General features: G+C 37.5%; 2 protein-coding genes across 3 annotated transcripts; both read right to left on the bottom strand.

Moving 5' to 3' along the window:
- Positions 1 to 10: 10 nt before the first annotated feature.
- LOC117634493 (CDP-diacylglycerol--serine O-phosphatidyltransferase 1) lies at positions 11 to 7425 on the bottom strand. 2 transcript variants are annotated; one of them, XM_034368630.1, is made up of 13 exons: positions 7002 to 7425; positions 4631 to 4825; positions 3907 to 3972; positions 3750 to 3809; positions 3255 to 3345; positions 2911 to 2965; positions 2594 to 2673; positions 2353 to 2469; positions 2183 to 2267; positions 1509 to 1600; positions 880 to 1133; positions 632 to 720; positions 11 to 545 (listed from the first exon to the last, which is right to left on the bottom strand). In XM_034368630.1, the coding sequence occupies exons 2-13, from the start codon at positions 4792 to 4794 to the stop codon at positions 418 to 420; spliced, it is 1281 nt and encodes a 426-aa protein (XP_034224521.1). In that variant the 5' UTR covers positions 4795 to 4825; positions 7002 to 7425; the 3' UTR covers positions 11 to 417. The 2 variants fall into 2 exon arrangements, with proteins under 2 accessions (XP_034224521.1, XP_034224530.1); XM_034368639.1 differs by lacking the exon at positions 7002 to 7425 and having other exon boundaries at positions 4631 to 5277.
- A 3397-nt stretch (positions 7426 to 10822) lies between these two features.
- Positions 10823 to 19220, bottom strand: LOC117632130 (DExH-box ATP-dependent RNA helicase DExH5, mitochondrial). The gene is made up of 19 exons (XM_034365546.1): positions 18625 to 19220; positions 18014 to 18174; positions 17852 to 17939; positions 17338 to 17583; positions 17130 to 17225; positions 16635 to 16823; positions 16379 to 16538; positions 16173 to 16303; positions 15777 to 15944; positions 15422 to 15694; positions 14948 to 15142; positions 14181 to 14384; positions 13911 to 13980; positions 13636 to 13784; positions 13119 to 13424; positions 12792 to 12851; positions 12550 to 12702; positions 12245 to 12355; positions 10823 to 12001 (listed from the first exon to the last, which is right to left on the bottom strand). The coding sequence occupies exons 1-19, from the start codon at positions 19039 to 19041 to the stop codon at positions 11534 to 11536; spliced, it is 3645 nt and encodes a 1214-aa protein (XP_034221437.1). The 5' UTR covers positions 19042 to 19220; the 3' UTR covers positions 10823 to 11533.
- Positions 19221 to 19671: the final 451 nt, after the last annotated feature.

Raw genomic sequence — 19671 nt, 5'->3', positions numbered from 1 at the left:
TGAATAGTAATTCCATCATTAAAATGGTAGAACGAAAGCTTCCATTGTCATTTGGTACATTATTACATATATGAAATCTTTTACTGACAATTTTATAAGTTATAACCCATAAAATAAAAAACCTACAACATTACAACATTAAGGAATTGGTAGTTCAAAATGGCTCATCCTCAGACTCGGAAAAAACCTGCCAGTAATAGTGGCAAACCAGTAATTTCCGAGCCTTAAAGTATCTGCAACAGCCTGGCTAGCAAGAAAGAATAAATATTTTCTACTCAAGGAACTGTGATCCGCTAATCTAAAAGAGAATCAGGATGTACAATTAATAAAGGGTGATAAATATTTACAGCATGGATCGATAACCTTGAGACCAGGGGCAAGGAAGCAATCAAAGAATGATGTACCACAATAGTAAAATCATCGCCTCTTTCTCCCTAAACTTCGATGCAGTTGCCACGACCAAACAATCAAAAATAATACAAGGGCCACTCCAGCAGACATCCAAAACGTTACCATCCATAGTGGCATTGGTTTAGGATACAATCCTGAGCAAAATTAATAATAAGAAGAAAAAGATGAGGTACTTATTGTGACTAAAACCAAGTATGTGCGACGAAAAAAGACAACATACCATGTCCAAACTTTATGCAAATCAGAAGTTCAATAATGCAAATAGCTACGGAAAGCCAACAAAATGCCCCAACCTTCTTCACTGGTGTTCTGCAAATACAGCAATCAAACCAAAGGGTAAGCAGTCAACTACATGTCACTGCAAATAAATTTCCATTGAAATACAGGCATGTGTGTGTGTGTGTGCGCGAGAGAGAGAGAGAGAGAGAGAGAGAGAGAGAGAGAGAGAGAGAGAGAGAGAGAGAGTACCGATCTTGAAGGTATGAATTGTACTCGCGAATTGTTGGAATTGCAATTAGCCACCACAAGATCAACCTATACACAATCAAGGGGTTCCGCGGCGGAATCCATAGACAGAACTTAAGAAAGAATGTATTGAGCTCTACAGTCATGAATACAATGCAAAGAGTGAGGACTTGAATGAAACGCCATGGACCAAGCAAGGGATGCCACTCATCTTTGTCCCACTGAGCTGGTGTAAATTGTCCCAGTGTTCGTTTGACCTGAAACCATAAAGATCGCATCTCCCAAATCACAACTTGTGAATAAAAACGCCCAGAACACCAAGAAGGATAATATCCTTCTACAGAAAGGACAGGAATCATATGAGTTCCTGCTTACCTCATAAAGACAATTAAGTGGTTGTTACTCCACAATATTACAGTAAACAATTCCCACTATTTTATTAAAACTATTTATTGTGATTGCAGTATCTAAAAAAGAGGGAACATGTTACCAACTGCATAAATTGCAACAGAGACACTTACTATTACTTTCAATTTATTACAAGTTAAAAAGTGAAATTTTTCCTTAAGCCAATTGGCAAAAAGAGTGCATTCGTGGTCAACCAAAATGTGTAATTGAATTTCAAAACTTACTTTTCCAATAATATTAGGCTGTCGACTTAGACCAACCCACTTGTATGTTTTTCCATCAAAGTATCTAACCGTATGCATTCCTGCCCAGATACCTGCCAAGAACACCAAACAGAACTAATCACAGGAGGCCACAACAATTATTTGTAGATATTAACTTGCACACAAAACTGTTATAACTAATAACAGTAACTACAGACTATATTGTTACACTCATGGTGGCAAATCATGAATACAAATACAAGATCCCATCATGCAAATGTTTGCATAATAAGCAGCTTGTGCTCTTAAAGTTCTTAACAAATTCAAAAAGAAACGGAGAATACAATAACCTCCGTCTCTAATTGGAATATGCGATCAAGTTATAGAAATAAAATCCAAAGGAGTTCCAGCCCAGCAATTCAACTTGTTGAATCCCAAGAACAGTCTGGATTGTCAGCAAAAGTTTTTGGAAGGTAATTAATGATACCAAAAAGATAAAGCAATTCAACTTGTTGAATCCCAAGGACAGTCTGAGTTGTCAGCAAAAGTTTTTGGAAGGACAATAATGATACCAAAAAGATAAATATTAATAAATGACAAATAAAATGGGACAGACAAAAGAACTCCTATGCCAAGATATTATGCTATAACTTAGCAAGAGAAGGCCAAAATTGATATTGTAAGAGAGCTCTCACCAAACCAGTTGCAGATCAAAATGTCAAGAATAATACTGTCCCACCAGCATTCATTGAAATTTGGTAACATGTGGCGGAAGGTAAGCTGAACATGCCAAACAAGCTTTATATTACACTCAAGGCAACCACTTAAGCATACATAAAATTAGGTATAAAGTCAAGCAACTAACCTCCATCAACTCAAATCCAATGGAAAGCACCCACAGAAGGGGCTGATTACGGATCAGTATAGCCTTTCCCCACCACCCAACTATATGAGCTACAACAAATTCATCAAAAAGTGTTTCCTAGGGAGAGAGGAGAAACAAATATCAGAAGACTGTAACCTGTGATACTCTACTGATGTAGATTCAGAACATAACATTACATCAGAAACAATTAAAATAGATAGTGTGAAAGAAGAAATCATACATAAACATTCTTAAACCTGCTTTTAGGATTTTCAGGCAAATATATGCGACAATCAGCACCATAAGATCTTTCTGGAAGTTCTGTATGAAATCAAGAAATAAAAACAAAAAATGAATACCTTGATTATACTATTTGAGTATAAAAAGTTTCGCAAATCTAAGCTTAACAAATTTCACGATAAAATTTCCCTAATCAGCTAAATGCCAAATTAAACATTTGGAAAAAGGAATTGCATTACTCACACCCAGATCAGAAAGGACACTTATCAGCTATATTTTAATATTAAAAAATTTCAAAAAAAAAATGAATTGCATTACCAACACCAAGATCAGGATGGAGAAACTTCATAAACTGCCGAGCATCATCGCGCTTCTGTTAAGTGAGAAACTAAACATTAGCTATCACAAGAATTTAGACATTAGAACAATTCATAACATAGAGTTCAAAAGAAAAGTTTCCTAGAGAATAAAATTAGTCTTTTAGAGGAAAGAAAAAAAAATAGCAGCAGTGGAGAAACTTGAATTTGTTAAAGGAGCAAAATAACAAAACATATAGGCAGAGTAAATGAACTTCCAACAAAAAGAACAAACATAAATACATGTATACACAGACACGCAGAAGATTCACAAAAATAATATTAAAAGAAGAGAAAAAAACCGACCTGGAAAAGCAAAAATGTGAGAGCAACAAGGTAAACAACAGCCATTCCATGAACCAAGCGCCAAATTGCAGGATGTGGTCTGATAAGAACCCTGCATGAAATATAATAGAGCATAAAGCTAACAATCTCACACCAGTATTACTGTAGTGTAAATGCTAGAAGCAAAAGTAGTACTTGCATATAAGAAAAACGAGGAAGAAAAGGTAAAGATATCTAGTCACCAAGAAAAACAAGACATCTGGGTTTCCCACAATCCCCCAAAATCTTTCCCTTAAAGATGTTCCAATCTACCATGTATCAGTGGACTCCCAAGTTCAAGTGACAAAAGGAACTAAAACTAATAGTAATAGTTATATTCACTTACTAGAGAAAAATGTCAATATCCCATTCCAATTATTAAAGTGTTGAACCACTAATATAAAGATTACAGCATACTGACAAGAGTCCAAAAAAGAGATGAAAACAAAATTCACAACTAACTCAATCCTCACTTACGTAGATGGGGCTTGCAGCAAGCAATAAGCAAGAAAAACTGCAATCATTGCCCATACACCCCTGCGGGAAAGGGTAGGCATGGTGATTAACGAATTCCAAAAAACAAATAAGAGTATACTGTCAAACTAATCACCAAATTTAAAAACGAAGAGCAAACCTTTTTACAGATGTAACAAGATCTCCAGATGCACTGCTTTCTGGATCTAGGGCTCCACTTACCCAACTGGAAGGAAATTCAAACAAACAACAAGACATGGCAGTAATTGGTTATCTCTTAATACTTCAAGATTTTTTTTAAACACAAACATAGATCACCACTGTGTCAACACTGCAGTAGTAGAGTATAAGCTCATCTAAGGCATGCTACCCCTTTTTCGGGTTCAAAGGAGGCCTAAGGTCTGAGAGGTGAGGGTAAATGCTCTACCACTGGAGGCTACAAGCCTCCACATAGGGGTAAGGCATGTTCATTTTTAACTGTTGCTACAGTCATCTGTTGTGCATAACAGAAAATTCACCAAATAACTAGAAAAATTTGTTGTTAAACCTGAAAATGAGATTACAAAAACATAAAATATCCCATTTGCATTTGAAAAATAAATCCTGTAAGCCTAATAGAAGGAACTAACAGCATAATTGCATCACATAAGTCATTGAACTGACACTTTGATATGGCTAATGCAACCACACAAACATGATATCTAACAATTCAACTGCCTTTGTAGTTTATACAACAACTGAAAGAAGTCGAGAATTGAAAGCCATGGGAATATGGTGTGACATTCACAAAAACCATCTGATGCCAATGGCTTGGCAGGGAGCCTAAAATCAATGGTAAGCCAACTATTGATAGGGAGGATCTACTTAGCGGAAGGAGCACTCACATAAGAAAACATGCGCCAATAAGTAACATTGAAATGGTCCGAGGCCTGTATGCCCATGCAGTCCATGGATCTAGTTCATCACCGGCATTTGACTGACTTGTGTCCCCATTTTCTTGAACATAATTATCCTTTCTCCTCACTTTCCTATGACCATTAGGCTCCATCGGCCTCCAGTACAAGGACGATATTTGCTCGCTACAGACAATAAAACAAAAGATCAGGTAAGGTTATTGTTTTGGCAAGATCATCCCCGATTTTCCACCTTATATTAATTACAAATTAAAGAAACAGAAAGAAAATGAGACCACTGAAATGTAATAGGGAAAATAACAGTGTGTCAAAAGCATGTCAAAGGTAGACACAAATATATCCAATAGTGTGGCATATAATTCTCGTGATTATAAATACCAAATAATGAGTCAGTTTTCTTAAGCCTGCCAGAAAAATCTAAGACCAGGATGGAGAAAACTTAGCATAAGGTTAAAGCATGGAAAAGAAGTCCATTGCATGCAGTTAACTGAACAAAACCTCATTTTCCTATCACGTCTCTAAAATATTGTTCTTATAAGAAAGAACCCAATATTGATGCTGAAAATACATAATCAAATCAGAAAAACTAAGTGATACAAATTGCAAAAGTTCAAATATATTGTTAACAGGAAATGATTTGCATCATAAAATGAAAGACAATCAGCAAACTACTAAAAGCCAACTAACATTATAAGAACACCAACAAAAGCTTTTTATAATGTTACCAAAAAGTATATCATTCATTACCAACTCATAACAGTATGCATGAACTAGTTCCATGATCATCAAGTTTACAAGTTTTCTTTAAAAAGGTAGTATCATGTGGAATCTGCATCCTCACAAATATGGTCCTCACATAAGATGACCGCCATTGATGTAACATAAGTTTACAAGATAAAAAAATTTAGCGGTGGTTAATGAAAATCTGAAAAGCAAAGACCAATACAGAAAGTTATAATATCCCATTTCATAACGGCCCCATTCCAGATAATTTTATTCCTTGCAATGCTGTCAATGTTACAAAGCACATATTCGATTCCCACAAAACAAAACCACTGAGTCCTGCATGTTTGAGACATAGATTTCATAAAGAAATGGAAAATCTAGTCAGCCACAATTTGATGCATCTTGCCCTACATAAAGGTACATTCCCTACAGGTTGTCCTATGTGTTGTCCTACAGGTTATAAACATCCAACACCATCATCCTGTATAAAGTAACTATCTCCTTCCACATAAAATTTTTACTATTTTATTGGAAATTCAGAAAGTAATGTACACAGTGAAAAATCAAAATATACAATAATCCCTAATGACCAACCATCCGTAGCCTGATTTGCTCATAGTCAAAGGGTATGTGAGTTATGTAAGCAAGCATCTGTTTTGCTCTAATAATTCAAACTAAAACAAGCCCATTAAAAATTATTTCCCACACTTAACCTGTATGTGCTTAGGGTCCAAGACTCTTAAACCTAATCCCTGTACTCAAAATTCTTAACCTAATTTTGTACCCCAAGTAAACAAAAGAAGCTTCTACATATCATAGAACAGAAACGCATTCATAATTATGCACACTGTGAAAGGAATTAACAGTATACTATAACCAATGAAAAGACTAAACTCAATACTTAACCAAAACCCATACCACCAATACCAAACATAAAATCTAATCAGGTATATACCAGCACACATGTATACAAAATCAAAATTAGCTGCGGACAACAGTAACCAAAGGTTCCCATCAAGAAATTTCAAAGTTAAGACTTTAACATCTATAAAAACACACGCTGATCATGAGCTCACCAAGCAGTAAACACACTCAGTAAGCCAAATGTAAAAAAACAAATAACATGAATACATTTCTATAGTAAAAGTAAATCGGATATCAGTGCTTGAAATCGAGAGCCCCCATACGAGTGCAAGAAGTCATATAATTCGAAGTTAAAATCATTGCATGTTGGAAATAATCAAAGATTGTGTCAGATTTTGAAACAAAAGCAAAAATCTGAAAATTGGCGTCTTTTTAAATTTTGTTTTCTAAAAGAAACAAAAATTCGTAATTTTGAATGAATGGAATGAAATGAAACGAATCACAAACAAAAACCAATATGCCGAGCGGGATAAGATTTATATATATACATAAATGAAAACAACACAGAAACAGTATATATACAATGATATATAAATACCCAAGTACGTATCTCAGTATACGTATATATGCGTGCTAGTGTATGTATATAGAGTATACAGATATAAATGGGTACCGTATGACTGAAAGACTGAAAAGAGAGAGAAAGGTTGGTAAAAATAAAAAGGCATGTATTTGAGGGAGAGATACTTACGTAGAAAAAAAGGAGAGATAGCCGTACGAATGGAGGACGAGAAGATCGTGGCCGTCGGATCAGAGCTTTTGGAAATTTGCACAAACAGGTAGTGCGTGCGCGAGAGAGAGTGTTTAATTATAACAAGAAGAAGAAGAAGAAGAAGAAGATAAATGAGACACTTAGAGAGAAAAAGGTTTTGTATTAATCAATCTAAGAAATGAATAGGCTTTTGCAGTGGCAGAGAGAAAAGGATGACTCTATCTCAGTCTCTCTCTCTCTTTTCTCACACAGATAGTTTTTTCTCTGCAACAACGGCGAAAAGGCGAAGGATGATGATGGGAGAAAACCCAAAAAAGAAAATCAGAAAAACCAACTTAGACTCCTTATAAACATATTTTTTATTTATTTATAATATTTCCATTTTACAGAGAGGAGAGAGAGAGAGAGAGAGAGAGAGAGAGAGAGAGCGTGTGTATAGTGGTACGACGGTCAAAGAGAGATTTGAAGATGTGTCAGCAGAAAAAGGATGAGATTTGAAGATGTTTTTTTTTTTTTTTTTGGTTTTCTCAGATGCGGTTGGGTTGAGAGGCTGGAGAGCTTGAGAGGTACAAATAAATAGGAAAATTAAATGAAAAAAGATGGGACTTTTATACCGGAATTGACCCTGGGAATCTTCTTTAATTGCGGTATATTATCATTGATGATTCATTGATTCCCTTTCTCCCTACTTTTCTTTCATAATGCTTCTTTTTTTAATGTGACTTTATTTCATGATATTTTATGTTTTTATTTTAGAGGCTAATTTGACATTTCAGAAACTGTTGTCAACTAATATATTAAAAATAAGAAAATGATATATATATATGTCAGTTTTATGTTATCTGTTACTTTGTTAGGGGTTCATAACGGTGACGGTTAAGGCTTTAATGTTCAAATTTCTTCACTTAGTTGGACCAATTTTAATCCCAAACTCATTTTCCTCCTCTCACCACTTGGAATTAGACTAAGCTCTAACAGCATTTGATTGTCTTTTATTCCCTATTTTTGGGGTATATGGTACGAATGCTTTTCTAATAAATAAATAGATATGAAAATCATGACTTGCAAATGAGAACATTTATTTTGACATGTGAATTCAACTAATGATTTATGAAACAGGGTGGTAGGGGGATTCGTATATTGTGAATGGAAACATTTATGACATTTGTGGTTGTGTATAATCTCAGTATTTGACTGCTTCAGATTAAAAAGAAAAAAGGAAGGAAAGAAACTTGGATTGCAAATTTGACCAAAACAAATGATAAGACGAAGAGCACTCAATTTGCACTCATTGCCATTGAACCAGAGCGCACAGCACACACGGGTTGCCTTTTGGATTTGTTTATTAATCGCTCATGTGATCAAAAGGGCCGGCCATGATGACTTTTACAAGAGGGTCATCGATGGCAAGCAGACACAACAGTTATGACTCATGAGCTAACAATGAAGAAAAAGAAGAAGAAGAAAGGGACAGACATTTGTGTTGAAATATCAAATCCAACCCAACCCAAAAGGAAAGGGGGAAAAGAAAAAGAAAAAAACACAAGAGACAAGGCCATGGACAACAATTCCAAGATGAAAACAGCGTTTGGCGCACGTAATTTCCAAATCCATAATGTGTTATGCAGAAAGCTGCATTATTAAGACTTTAAAGTTGGTACTTTCGTTGGTACAGTACCAGCTGAGAGGAAGAGCAAGCTGACTGCTTTTTCTTTTTCTTTTTCTTTTTCTTTTTTCTGACCTGCTGAAATAATTCGTCAACTCAACTAGTGTCACCTGATGCAGGTTTCAATTAATTGATTGACTAATTAATCAATCAATTAGTTAATTAAATTGAAATCAATGAGAGACAACAGAAAATTAATTAAATAAGTAGTAAAGGACATGATGATGTTAATAATAAGGTACAGCTGAGTGCTGGTTGGAACAGGGTACAGTGAGAGTGAGGGGCAGTGGTCCGTGTCCGTTGGTTTAATGATGATGATGATGATCCGTCGTGTAGGGTTGGGACTTTTTCCCTACCTCACAGAATAAATGAAAGGGTGGATTGGGGGGAGATGATGGGGTGGGGGTGGGGGTGAGGGGGAATAAAATAAATATTTTGAATGAGAAACAAAAATTGATCAAACGCAGGCAGGCAGGCAGGCAGGCAGGCTAGAATAATCCAGCTGGGCTACTCTACTGGGTTTGGGAATATTGCTTTGAGTTGTTCCACATCAAATATGAAAAATACTACACTCAACTCCACTCTTCACCAATCATTTTCAATAGAGGGCTCCACTTGTCACTTGACCCCAACCCATTCCTTCTCTTTGTTGTACACGCCTCCATCATCGTACATATATTTTGATCAAAAATAAAAAAGAGGAAGGGTTATCATTACATTCACTCAAGTGCGTCCGAACAACTGATGCTAGTACTTGCTATAATTCATAATGCACTTGAACAATTGATGTTAGCCCTTATGTTAACCCATAAATAAATTACAGATAGATCTATGTGACTAGGAACCCAATATGTTTAATGAGATTGATTGAAGGATATTGTATTGTAAATGTGTGGTGAATTGGACTGACAAGCTTCACCCCACATGCCCCATGGGATAAAATAAAAAGTGTGTAAGTAGACAAGAGTTGAGAGAGAGAGACCCCAGTTTGTTTGTTTTGTATTTCCAGAATTTTGGGTTTCTTTCTTTGTTAATTAATGTCACGAGATTCACAAACCTGCGATGTGCGATCGGATTAAAGTGGCCCAAAGTTGTGCTCCCCTTGCACATAATTCATTATCCACACACACTTGCACTTACTTTTTGAATTTTGATTTCTAATTTTAGAAACATTAAAAAAAAACTGTAGAAAAACAGGGATATGAGAGGGCCAAACCAGACCAAAAGACTAAAGGCTCAAAGGGGGTCCGCCGACCTTACTTTGGTCAATTTCAGTTCACTAGAAGCTCCAACAAGCACACAGCGTGACGACGAATGCGCATCCTCACATGGTTTGGACTCGGGGGAGCTTTCATTTGGGCACAAAAAGAAGCAGTCATTTTCAGCTTATTTTATTACTTACTATTTGCTCTTGTTTTGTTAATGTGACCACAAACACAAAGTTTTCATTTTGTTTAGGAGGAGAAGCAGCAGCATCATGGACAATTGGACATGAAGGGGGCAAGACCTTCCCAGCCTGTCCCATACTCGTATCATATGCTTCAGATTCCATAAGTTTCCACATTATTTACCTAATCAATAAGCCTACCCCCGACAGCCATATCGATGTCGCCTTTCGAGGAAGTGGGTTCCAAATTTGTTTTTCTTTTTCTTTGAAAAAAAGAAAGAAAAATAAATTGGAATTTCTTTGCAAATGATGGCTTCATTTGCTTGTGGCTCGGATTTAACCCAATTATAAAACTGAAGGAAGGAAAGGAAGGCGGTCTTGTTTTTGTTGGGTCAAAGATTGCTGTGCCTGTGAGATGCAGAGGCGTTATTTAATTGAAACTTGAAAGGGATTGTGGTCCCTTTTCCCTTGGAAAAGAAAATAAATTTTGTTTTAATAAGAGAAAATCAAAGACCCATCAGCGGTTTTATCTCCCATATTTTTTAAGTTTGAGTCACATGCAACAAGTCTACTCGTCTCGTCATGGGCAATCGAATTGCCAGTGCCACCACATGCAATGCAAATATGTACTGCGTCTGCGTGTGTGGTTCTCTATTTTTCTTTTTACAATTACATCAGACTGTCATTTGGCGTTCGTTTTAAAGTTGTACCTTCAGTTTTGCATCTTCTCGTCAAAGTCGAAAATACTAGGACCCAGATTCCAGGAACAATTCTTCCTGGGATATGACCATTTCACTGCAGCTATATTACCAAAATAATCGGAGCCATTCTGGAATTTACAAGCAGCTACTTATTAACAAAAAGTGAAAAGGGTAACATGTTTTCACTACACTGGCCTACGAACTATCCCAAAGAATAATATGTTACATCAAAGTGAAAATCCAAGCTCACAATGGCTTAAGAAATCACCCGTTTTGCATTTGCAAATGTGTTCGTGTATAGTTCTCCTCCACTCTTTCTAAGTGCTGATAACTAGAATTTCACCAGTCCTTAACAAACTCTCTTGGTCACCATCATTCAGTGCTGTGATCCAAATGCGACAACTGAAATGGCCAAAATATGTCAATTCCAGTCCCCTCAACTTTAGCTCAGATGTACCCTGTCTCCCGAAGCAGACGATCCAATATGCCAAAATCAACCACAACTTTGGCATCTTGAATACTATTTGCTGGTGATGTCTGATCAATTATGGGTGTAAAATTATGTAGAAATCAGGCCACATATGCTGGCTTTTTAGGCGATAATGCTGCCCGACCTTTCACTGTTTCCTGAGGCAGATGATAAAGTTGGACATTGTGACCACATTGATTCTCAAAGGAACTCTCCCACGCACCATCAGTTGTGTTCACTGCCCTCTCATTAAGTCCTTTTTTGGAGGGAGGATTGGCAAATAAGGATTTAATTATGGTCCTTTTTGCTTTTCTTCAACATCATTGACATGTGATTGATGTAACCGTGGCCCATTTGTGTTCCACTCACCAGCCACTGGATGGCCTCAGCTGCTGCATCTTTTTCTGCACTCTTTTTGTTATTACAAGGCTGGCCCATAATTTCCATTCCGTTAAACTCTACTGTAGCTCGGAACTGGCTGTTCTTCAGTTGCTTAGTTTTGTAGGTGGGTGCAGCATATCCAGCTCTTGTGAGCAATGTCTGGAGCTGACTCTTAGAATTATCACCCCCAGGTCCACTGTCAGTTCTTGAAACCAAGGTTGAGGCTGGCTGTGCTGCCAACACAGATGGCTTTGAGGATGTAAGGACCTGACGGCCAAATACAAATCTACCCTCTCCTTGATCCTCTGAGAGCAGCAACCGCACTGCAGAAAGGAGTTCATGAAATGCGTGTGTGTCCATCCTGGGGTTCAGTAGCTGTTCAAGGTTCACCATAATTGACATTAGCTATAGAGGTAACAAGAGGAGAACATATATTCAAAACTCACTTCAAGGGGCAACTGGGAAAGTAAAGTAAAAAGGGCCCCAGAAATAAAAAAGAAACTATAAGAACAAAAACTACAGGTTTCCAACAGGTTAAGTCTTAAAATAAACTAAAACTACAGGTTTCCAACAGGTTAAGTCTTAAAATAAACTAAGTTCATTGGTAGTTTAACTTACTTTGGTTTGAATTAACTCATCAAGTTCCCCTTTTAAACATAGATACAGTTCTGCTATAGCAGGTTTCATGAAGAACTCCAGATATCCTCCCAGCATTGTCAAGTGTCCATCCTGCCAGAACAGGAATTCAATCCCATTATATCACTCGTACATAACAAATAAATAAGAAGAAGAAAAATAAGGAACAGCAGCAATAACAGAGAGCAAAAACAACACTAACAACATAAGAGAGCAGTATGTCCACTCCCGCAATCCCAAATAAAAAACATGACACAGTCAGCAAACACCAGAAATGAAAAACTTACTAAAGTCCCTTTTGAAAAGCTTCCACCAAATAGAAGGAGCATTGAGTCAGACACAGCTGTTGAATCCCGTAGGAAAACAGAGTTCACTTTTATCTTCTCATTGAAAACCAGCCATGGATATGGAATTTTAGGTTCCCGAGCATTGACAGAGTTCTAGACAAATGATAAGAACATGAGATGAGATTAAACTAAAACAGAAGCAAGGACATCTTTTCTTCAATGGGATGAACAAGAATGCTTACCGAGTATAGCAGCACCTGACCGTCCTCCATAGTTTTCAGCAGAAATGACTTCTCATTGTGCTGCATTATAAAAGAGAAATGAATCATGTTCTGCATATATATACAACAAACTCACTAACAAACACTGACACAATTTTTAGCCAATAAGCATTTTTAATTACATCCTTGTGGCTAACTTTACTTCCCAATTTGCTTAAAAAGGCATGTATTCATCACAAGATAACAATCATGAATCCAACAGATGGAGGAGATTGACAGCATCAAGAATTTAGAAAAGTAATCAGAAAATATTTAGCTTAATTAACACCAGAGCAAATTAATGCTTACCACAACAGAGCAAATTCCAGGATACAGGCCATAGCAAATAACTGCACGGATGAGATGCTCGTCATAACTCCATGCATTATGGGTGGTGGTGTTGGCATCAACAAGATCAGTATCTCTGAGCAAAGAGAAGAATTCCTTCCTAAGAGAATCAATAGCTTTCATCGATTGTGCTGAAAGAAAGTTCTTCCAGCAGTAGTCATATCCAGCAAAGTCTCTTTCAGCAACCTTCCAGCCCTCATAGGCCCGCACAAGAGCAAGGTGATCACTATAATCTCGTGAAAACTGTGACTTTGCAGCCTCAGCAAGCTACAAAGATAAACAAATAAAATAATAACCATAAATTGCATTTAACGATAATGATACAAGGCCACAGTACAAATATCGTAATTCCAAAACTCGCTCCTCCCTCACCAATTCTGGGGGAATAATAACAGTCCAACTCTTTGCCCCAAGTTCTAACCAAGAAACAAAGAGCATGATAAGTCCAATATGTAATAGAATCGGAGAGCTGACTTACGTCTTTCTTGTCAAATGGTGTTAGGAAAGGATCTCTGACACTAAGGCCAGAAACAATAGTTAAAACTGGATCCAGGCAGTTGAAGATGGCGCCTACCAAGAGCATCTTTCCAAGTTTTGGCTCCACAGGAAGCATAGTTAGATAGCGTCCTGTCAAGTGACTTAGATTGCATGAGGTTTATTGCTTTAAGAAGATAACATCTCAGCCATTACAAAGAGTTGCAAGCATCACAATACATAATTGAAATATTAAAAGAATAATATATCTCTTCCCACCTAAAACAGTCAGATTCTCGTTCTCATCTAAGGCCCCAATGATCTTTAAATACTCTATGGCATTTTGCACCTATGAAAGATATTAGGAAACAAAATATGAATTGCAGCCAAAAAGCAAAATTTGCAAATAAATCACAACAGTTTCAGGAGGAATAATATGAGGCAAAATCAGCCTGATGGAAATCTCAGTTCCTTTCAGCAATAAAAAATTGTCCAATTGAAGATTTAAGTTAATAACATTGGGCTGAGAAATGTGAAAATGACTGTTACCGCGAGTAACTCTGGTGACTGCAGAGCCCTAGATAAGAACTCAGAAATGCTTCCGAGGTTTAAACTTTTTATTTGCAGACAGAGAGACTGCAGAGGCGTTCTCAAAATTTCTGGCAATTGATACTCTGCAAATGCATCATATACACATCTAGGATAGAGATGATAACATTCCCCAGGCTGGACACGTCCAGCTCTTCCTCTTCTCTACAATATAAATAAGCACAAAGAAATGTATTCAATTAGCGTAACAGACTGAAACTTAACATGAGCTGAACATTAAGCACCAAGCAATCTCAAAACTCAAAAACATACACAAATGTTAGTAAATCCTCTCTATATTCATGTTTTTATTTCACTAATTAGAGAACACTAAGCAGGCACACCATCTTGGTATATTCTGAAAAGAAGGAATGGAATGAGCAATTGGGAGCAGTATAAGGTGCGGGCATAGTACGACCAGTGTCAAATCCCACGTTCCTTAGTCTCTTAAAGGGAAACAAAGGGAAAACCTCTGTTGGGTGTTTATACAGCAAACCCTAAAGTTCTGAAAAGAATTGAAAAGGCTAAATGCTAATTGGATATATTCTTATACCAGAAAAATGGGGTTGCCTTCAGAAACTTTTTTTCTGCTACTCATTCTACCACACATGCATGCACACAACAATGTAGGTCTACCAATTGAGTTGAACAAAGATAACTTATATACTGCCAGTTCATAATAGTTTTCGTCTAAGCAACCAAAATCTTCAGCCAGAACACATTCTTACTTGTTGAGCAGACACCTTGGAAATCCAGGAAGGAAGCAAACAAGGAGTATTATTCAGTGCGTCATATGAAGTCTCTTTTGCCTTTCCACAATCAAGAACAAAAACAACATCATTAATTGTGATGCTTGTCTCAGCAATATTAGTAGCCAGCACTATTTTCCTCACTCCATCCTCAGGCTCATCAAATATTAACCTCTGCATGCAGTCAACATGGAAACAATAAAAATAGGAGAAACCACGATATAAAAATTGGTTAGAAAGTAGGTTCAGTAGTAACTCCTTCATTCACCATAGATAACAAAGAACTATGGCAGCATCTATGAAGGATGGATTACTTCAGGTGAAGACAAATTATGGCAGCATCAAATAATGGATTGACCATTAACCACAATTATATGCAGAACAGCATCCTATACGCGTATGCAAACAAATTATGCTATCCATTGTACAATAATCAGGGCATTAAAAACTTACCTGCTCAGAACTTGCCATAGAACCATGGCATGCTAGCAACAAGACTCGGCTTGAATCACCTAAGAGAGGATTGGCATGTAACTTTTCCTTCAGAGAGTTGATGTCATCCCATCCAGTCATAAAAACTAGAATAGCACCAGGCCTTTCACTCTCACAGATATTGCACAAAAGATACTCTATGAGATTAAAACCGATACAATCAGGATTCCAACATGCTAGAGATTCCTGAGTCTGGGGACCATACCCATTAAAATCGGCTGCTTTAAGTGCATCCTGAATACATTCCAAGAGGGCAAAAATGATAAGATCCAGGAAATGGAAAAGGACAAATGCGTTTACGCAATAGCTTGTATACCTCAACAACAGATGCAATTTGGCTTTTCCTCTTTCTTGGTGCCTGTTTGCTCATTTTCCACATCTTTTCTTGACCATAATCATCAATCTGATTGTATGGAGTTAATCTGCAGCCCGTAATTTCCAGAACATCCTCCAGAAAATGAGTTCGAACTGGATATGTAAAACCCTAAATTGGAGGGGAAAAACAAAAGTAGAAAACCATCTCAGACCATTATTACCTATCCTCTGCAACTTGCATTAATAAGTTAATACATAATTCGCTCAGGAAACAGAAGGAAATACACATCAATACATAACATCCCTCCAATACAAGAGAAAACACACAAATTCTTAACAGAAATACACATCTCTGGATGGAGAAATTGCTACTTACGACATTTTTTTTTTAACTTACTGGAACATGAATTATCTGAGCCCTACCAAAGTAGGATGAGAAAAGCTCAGAATCTAGGGTTGCGCTCATCAGAATCAGCCTCAGTTCTGGTCGACGAGGTAGGAGATCCTTGAGAACAATAAGCAGAAAATCTGGCATCAAATGATTACAGTGAGATATCACACTCTATCATCCAAAATTAAAGCCTCAATCTAGTGCTAAATTACCTTCATTCATTCCACGTTCATGAATTTCATCAACAATCACATGAGTTACACCTTTCAAATTTCTATCAACCAGTAATCTTCTCAACAAAATGCCAGTGGTGCAAAAGAGAAGGCGAGTGTCCCTCCCTTTCATACCCTCTAACCGAACCTTATACCCAACCTAAGAACAAAGAAATGCAAGGAAAAGGTCTTTTTTAAATAACCTTGGAAGGTAATAATTTGATCAAATATCCCAAGCAAATTGAGGAAAACTCACTGATTCACCCAATTTCTCCCCTCTCTCTGAAGCAACTCTTTCAGAAACAGACATAGCAGATATTCGTCTAGGCTGTGTACATATAATACTACAAACAGCTCCATGAACAGCTTCTATCTCAGATTCTAGAATGAATTGTGGAATTTGAGTGGTCTTGCCACAGCCAGTTTCACCTGATATGATAACAACCTACACATACAAAATTATGCTCATCAAACGCTATCATCAACACTACGTGCCAAAATAATTATTGTCGAGTGGCATGCTAGCATATTTGAATTAAAAATAATTGCATGATTAGCATGTATCAACATCTACTACCTTAACTTTGAAAACGACACTGTGGAAAACAAAACAAAAATGATTATGCCACTCATGAGAAAATGAGCAGACCCTCAACACACACCAAACCAAATTGTAAAACCAGGACCAAAGTCAGATATAACATCTTGCATAACCTGGGGAATTGAATTTTCATGATAAATAATGACTAACCTGATTCCGTGAAATTGCAGTCAACAATGCATCCTTCTCTTTATAGGCAGGGAGACTTCTCCGAAGTTCCAGCATTTTTCTACCTTCAGGAGATTCCTGTAAAAAATTAGAAAAATATCACATATACGTAGAATAAAGAACATGATTCATCTTATAAGTGATAACTGAATGCCAATCATGCTGAGGAATCTGCCAAGGTAAGACAAACCTGCCAAGATTGTTGCTTATCACGCAGCTGCAAGCTTCTCCGCCAAAGAATCTTTTCCATTACAACCTTACTAGACGCCAATGATTCTGGTTGCTCAAAAAGCCCTTCATCAGTAGCAATGCTGCCACTACTGTTTGATCTAGAAAAGGAAGCATCTGGAAGCCCTTCCCTTGTCCTAGACTTCTGAGAAAGGAATTCTCCAAGATAGCCCTCGACTCTCCTCAGCACCCCAAGAGGCAAGGTCACCTTTCAATTTATTAAGAAATATATATACATATCACTTAAGAACCGTCTAGTATGAATTAAAAAGAACTCGGGCATTTGAAAAAAATCATCAGGTCTAAGAAACAGCAAGTGAGATGGTGAAGCACATGGAAGCAAGAAATGAGTGTTGTCCACAAAAGCACTGTTAGAACTAGAACTCAAAGTGAAACAAACGCAGTATGTCTTGCATGAATTAAGATTATGTTACACAGAAACATCATTGCAAGGAAACAAATCAATAAGGAATTACCTCTCTCTGAGGGCGCTTGTCATCGAGGTCAAATCTGTAGTTTGGCAGTGGGACCTTACTAAAGACAGCAACTTTTGCATACAGATGGCTGTCAACAATTCTCACAATCAGACTTTTGTGAAGTTATTGAAACACTTACATGCTCACAAAAACAAAAGATACCTATGAAGGCCCATTCTGCTTGCCAAAGCAGCTATTTTCTCAAAATCACGTCTATCTTTTTTCTCCCTTGAAACCAACTCTTGCTTCTCCTTGTCACGTAACAGCATTGTTAGTTTCCGTTTCCAATCATCAATGTTATCAGACGGGGAAGCACCCTGAGTCTGCATTATTAAGAAAAAAAAATACCATTAACATTTACATATGCGAGACTCTGAAAATGGATAGGAATGAATTCACAGCAACACAGAAGAAAGTAAATGAAGATTCTCTACTAAGCTAGCAAAGAGAAGTTATACACCACGTAAGTCAAACACCCAAAAAAAGGTCCCAGGTAAGGGGGTTAATTCCTCAACGATTATAAAACCCACTTCGAACAATTGCAAGCAACGCATATCAAAAATCGACATAGCATTTCACATAAGACTTAGTAAACTGAGCCCGACTCAATTAACAAACAAGTTAAGAGCCTAAAGTGAAACGCCCGACTTGCACTTCAAACTTCAGAAGCTGAGCCCTAACTGAAACCTAATCAGCATTTCAAACTGAGTAAACACACCACGACTTCCCCGATTAAAAACCTTACGCATGCACATATACATATAAAACCTCACCGGACGCGATGGCAACTCAACTTCGCGATCGGACCCTTCCTCAGAAACGCCGTCGTCGTAAGCAGAATTGTGCTGCAACTTGGGCTTCTGCAGCTGCTCCTGCCGCTGAGTCTGGTAGTAAGTCAGAGTACCATTGGTGCTCCGACGGTTCAGAGCAGCACTCTGGTTCTCACGGAGCTTGGAGCCAATTGAAGCAGCAGAGTTGTAATTAGGGCTAGTGATGACTGACCGGAGGCGATGGTGCGGAGGAACGTAAACGGCGCCGTACGAAGAAGGAGGCCGGTCCTTCATCGCGAGGAGTGAGGGAGAGGGTGAAGGTGAGGGTTTGAAGGCAATGGGTTTGGGATGTGAAGGTGCGGCGGCGAATTGGAGAGAAGGAGATGGAAGAAAGAGAAAAGCTAGAGATGGTGAGGGCATGCAAAGTGAGAGCAGAATGGCGTCGTCTGGAGATCAGAGGAATATGAGCTTTGTGTTTGTTTCCCGGAAGAAATGGTGAACTCCGGAAGAGAAGACAAAAAGGGAGCTTGTTTAGTATTTTACTTTGAGTGCGCACGTCAGCGCTTCCGTTTGGGCTACGAACTGGATCTTATGCTCTGGGCCTCTGGCATATACGAACTGAACTGATGCCATTGCTTTTCCAGCTTTCCGACATTTTTAAATAATTTTAGATTGAGCGAATTTGAATTTTATTTTGGTGAAGTGGGAGAAATTTTTATTTTAGATTTAGTTTATAAAGTACCTATATATCTCCACTCTTCCTAAAAAGCAAAATACTGTATATTATCTTTTCATATCTTTTCAAAGTTCAAACAAATGTAAAATAGAAAAAGTATGTCAACTTGAAGGATGGTTCCAGGTTAACCTTATGCAGAGAGATAGAGAGAGAGAGAGCGCGCCTAAGAAATGGATATGGTTGTGTAACTATCTCAAACCATACCAGAATGATATTTGACCAAAAATGAAAAGAAAAGAAAAAAGGAGAGAATTATGAGATCCCTTCAAATAAGCTACGGCCTTGAAAACTGAAATCTAGCTATGAATTAAACA

Source organism: Prunus dulcis, chromosome 1 (assembly GCF_902201215.1).
Source record: "Prunus dulcis chromosome 1, ALMONDv2, whole genome shotgun sequence".
NCBI classification, from domain to species: Eukaryota; Viridiplantae; Streptophyta; class Magnoliopsida; order Rosales; family Rosaceae; genus Prunus; species Prunus dulcis.
Note: the sequence above shows the minus strand (reverse complement) of the source record. Positions and strands in the feature narration are given on the sequence as shown.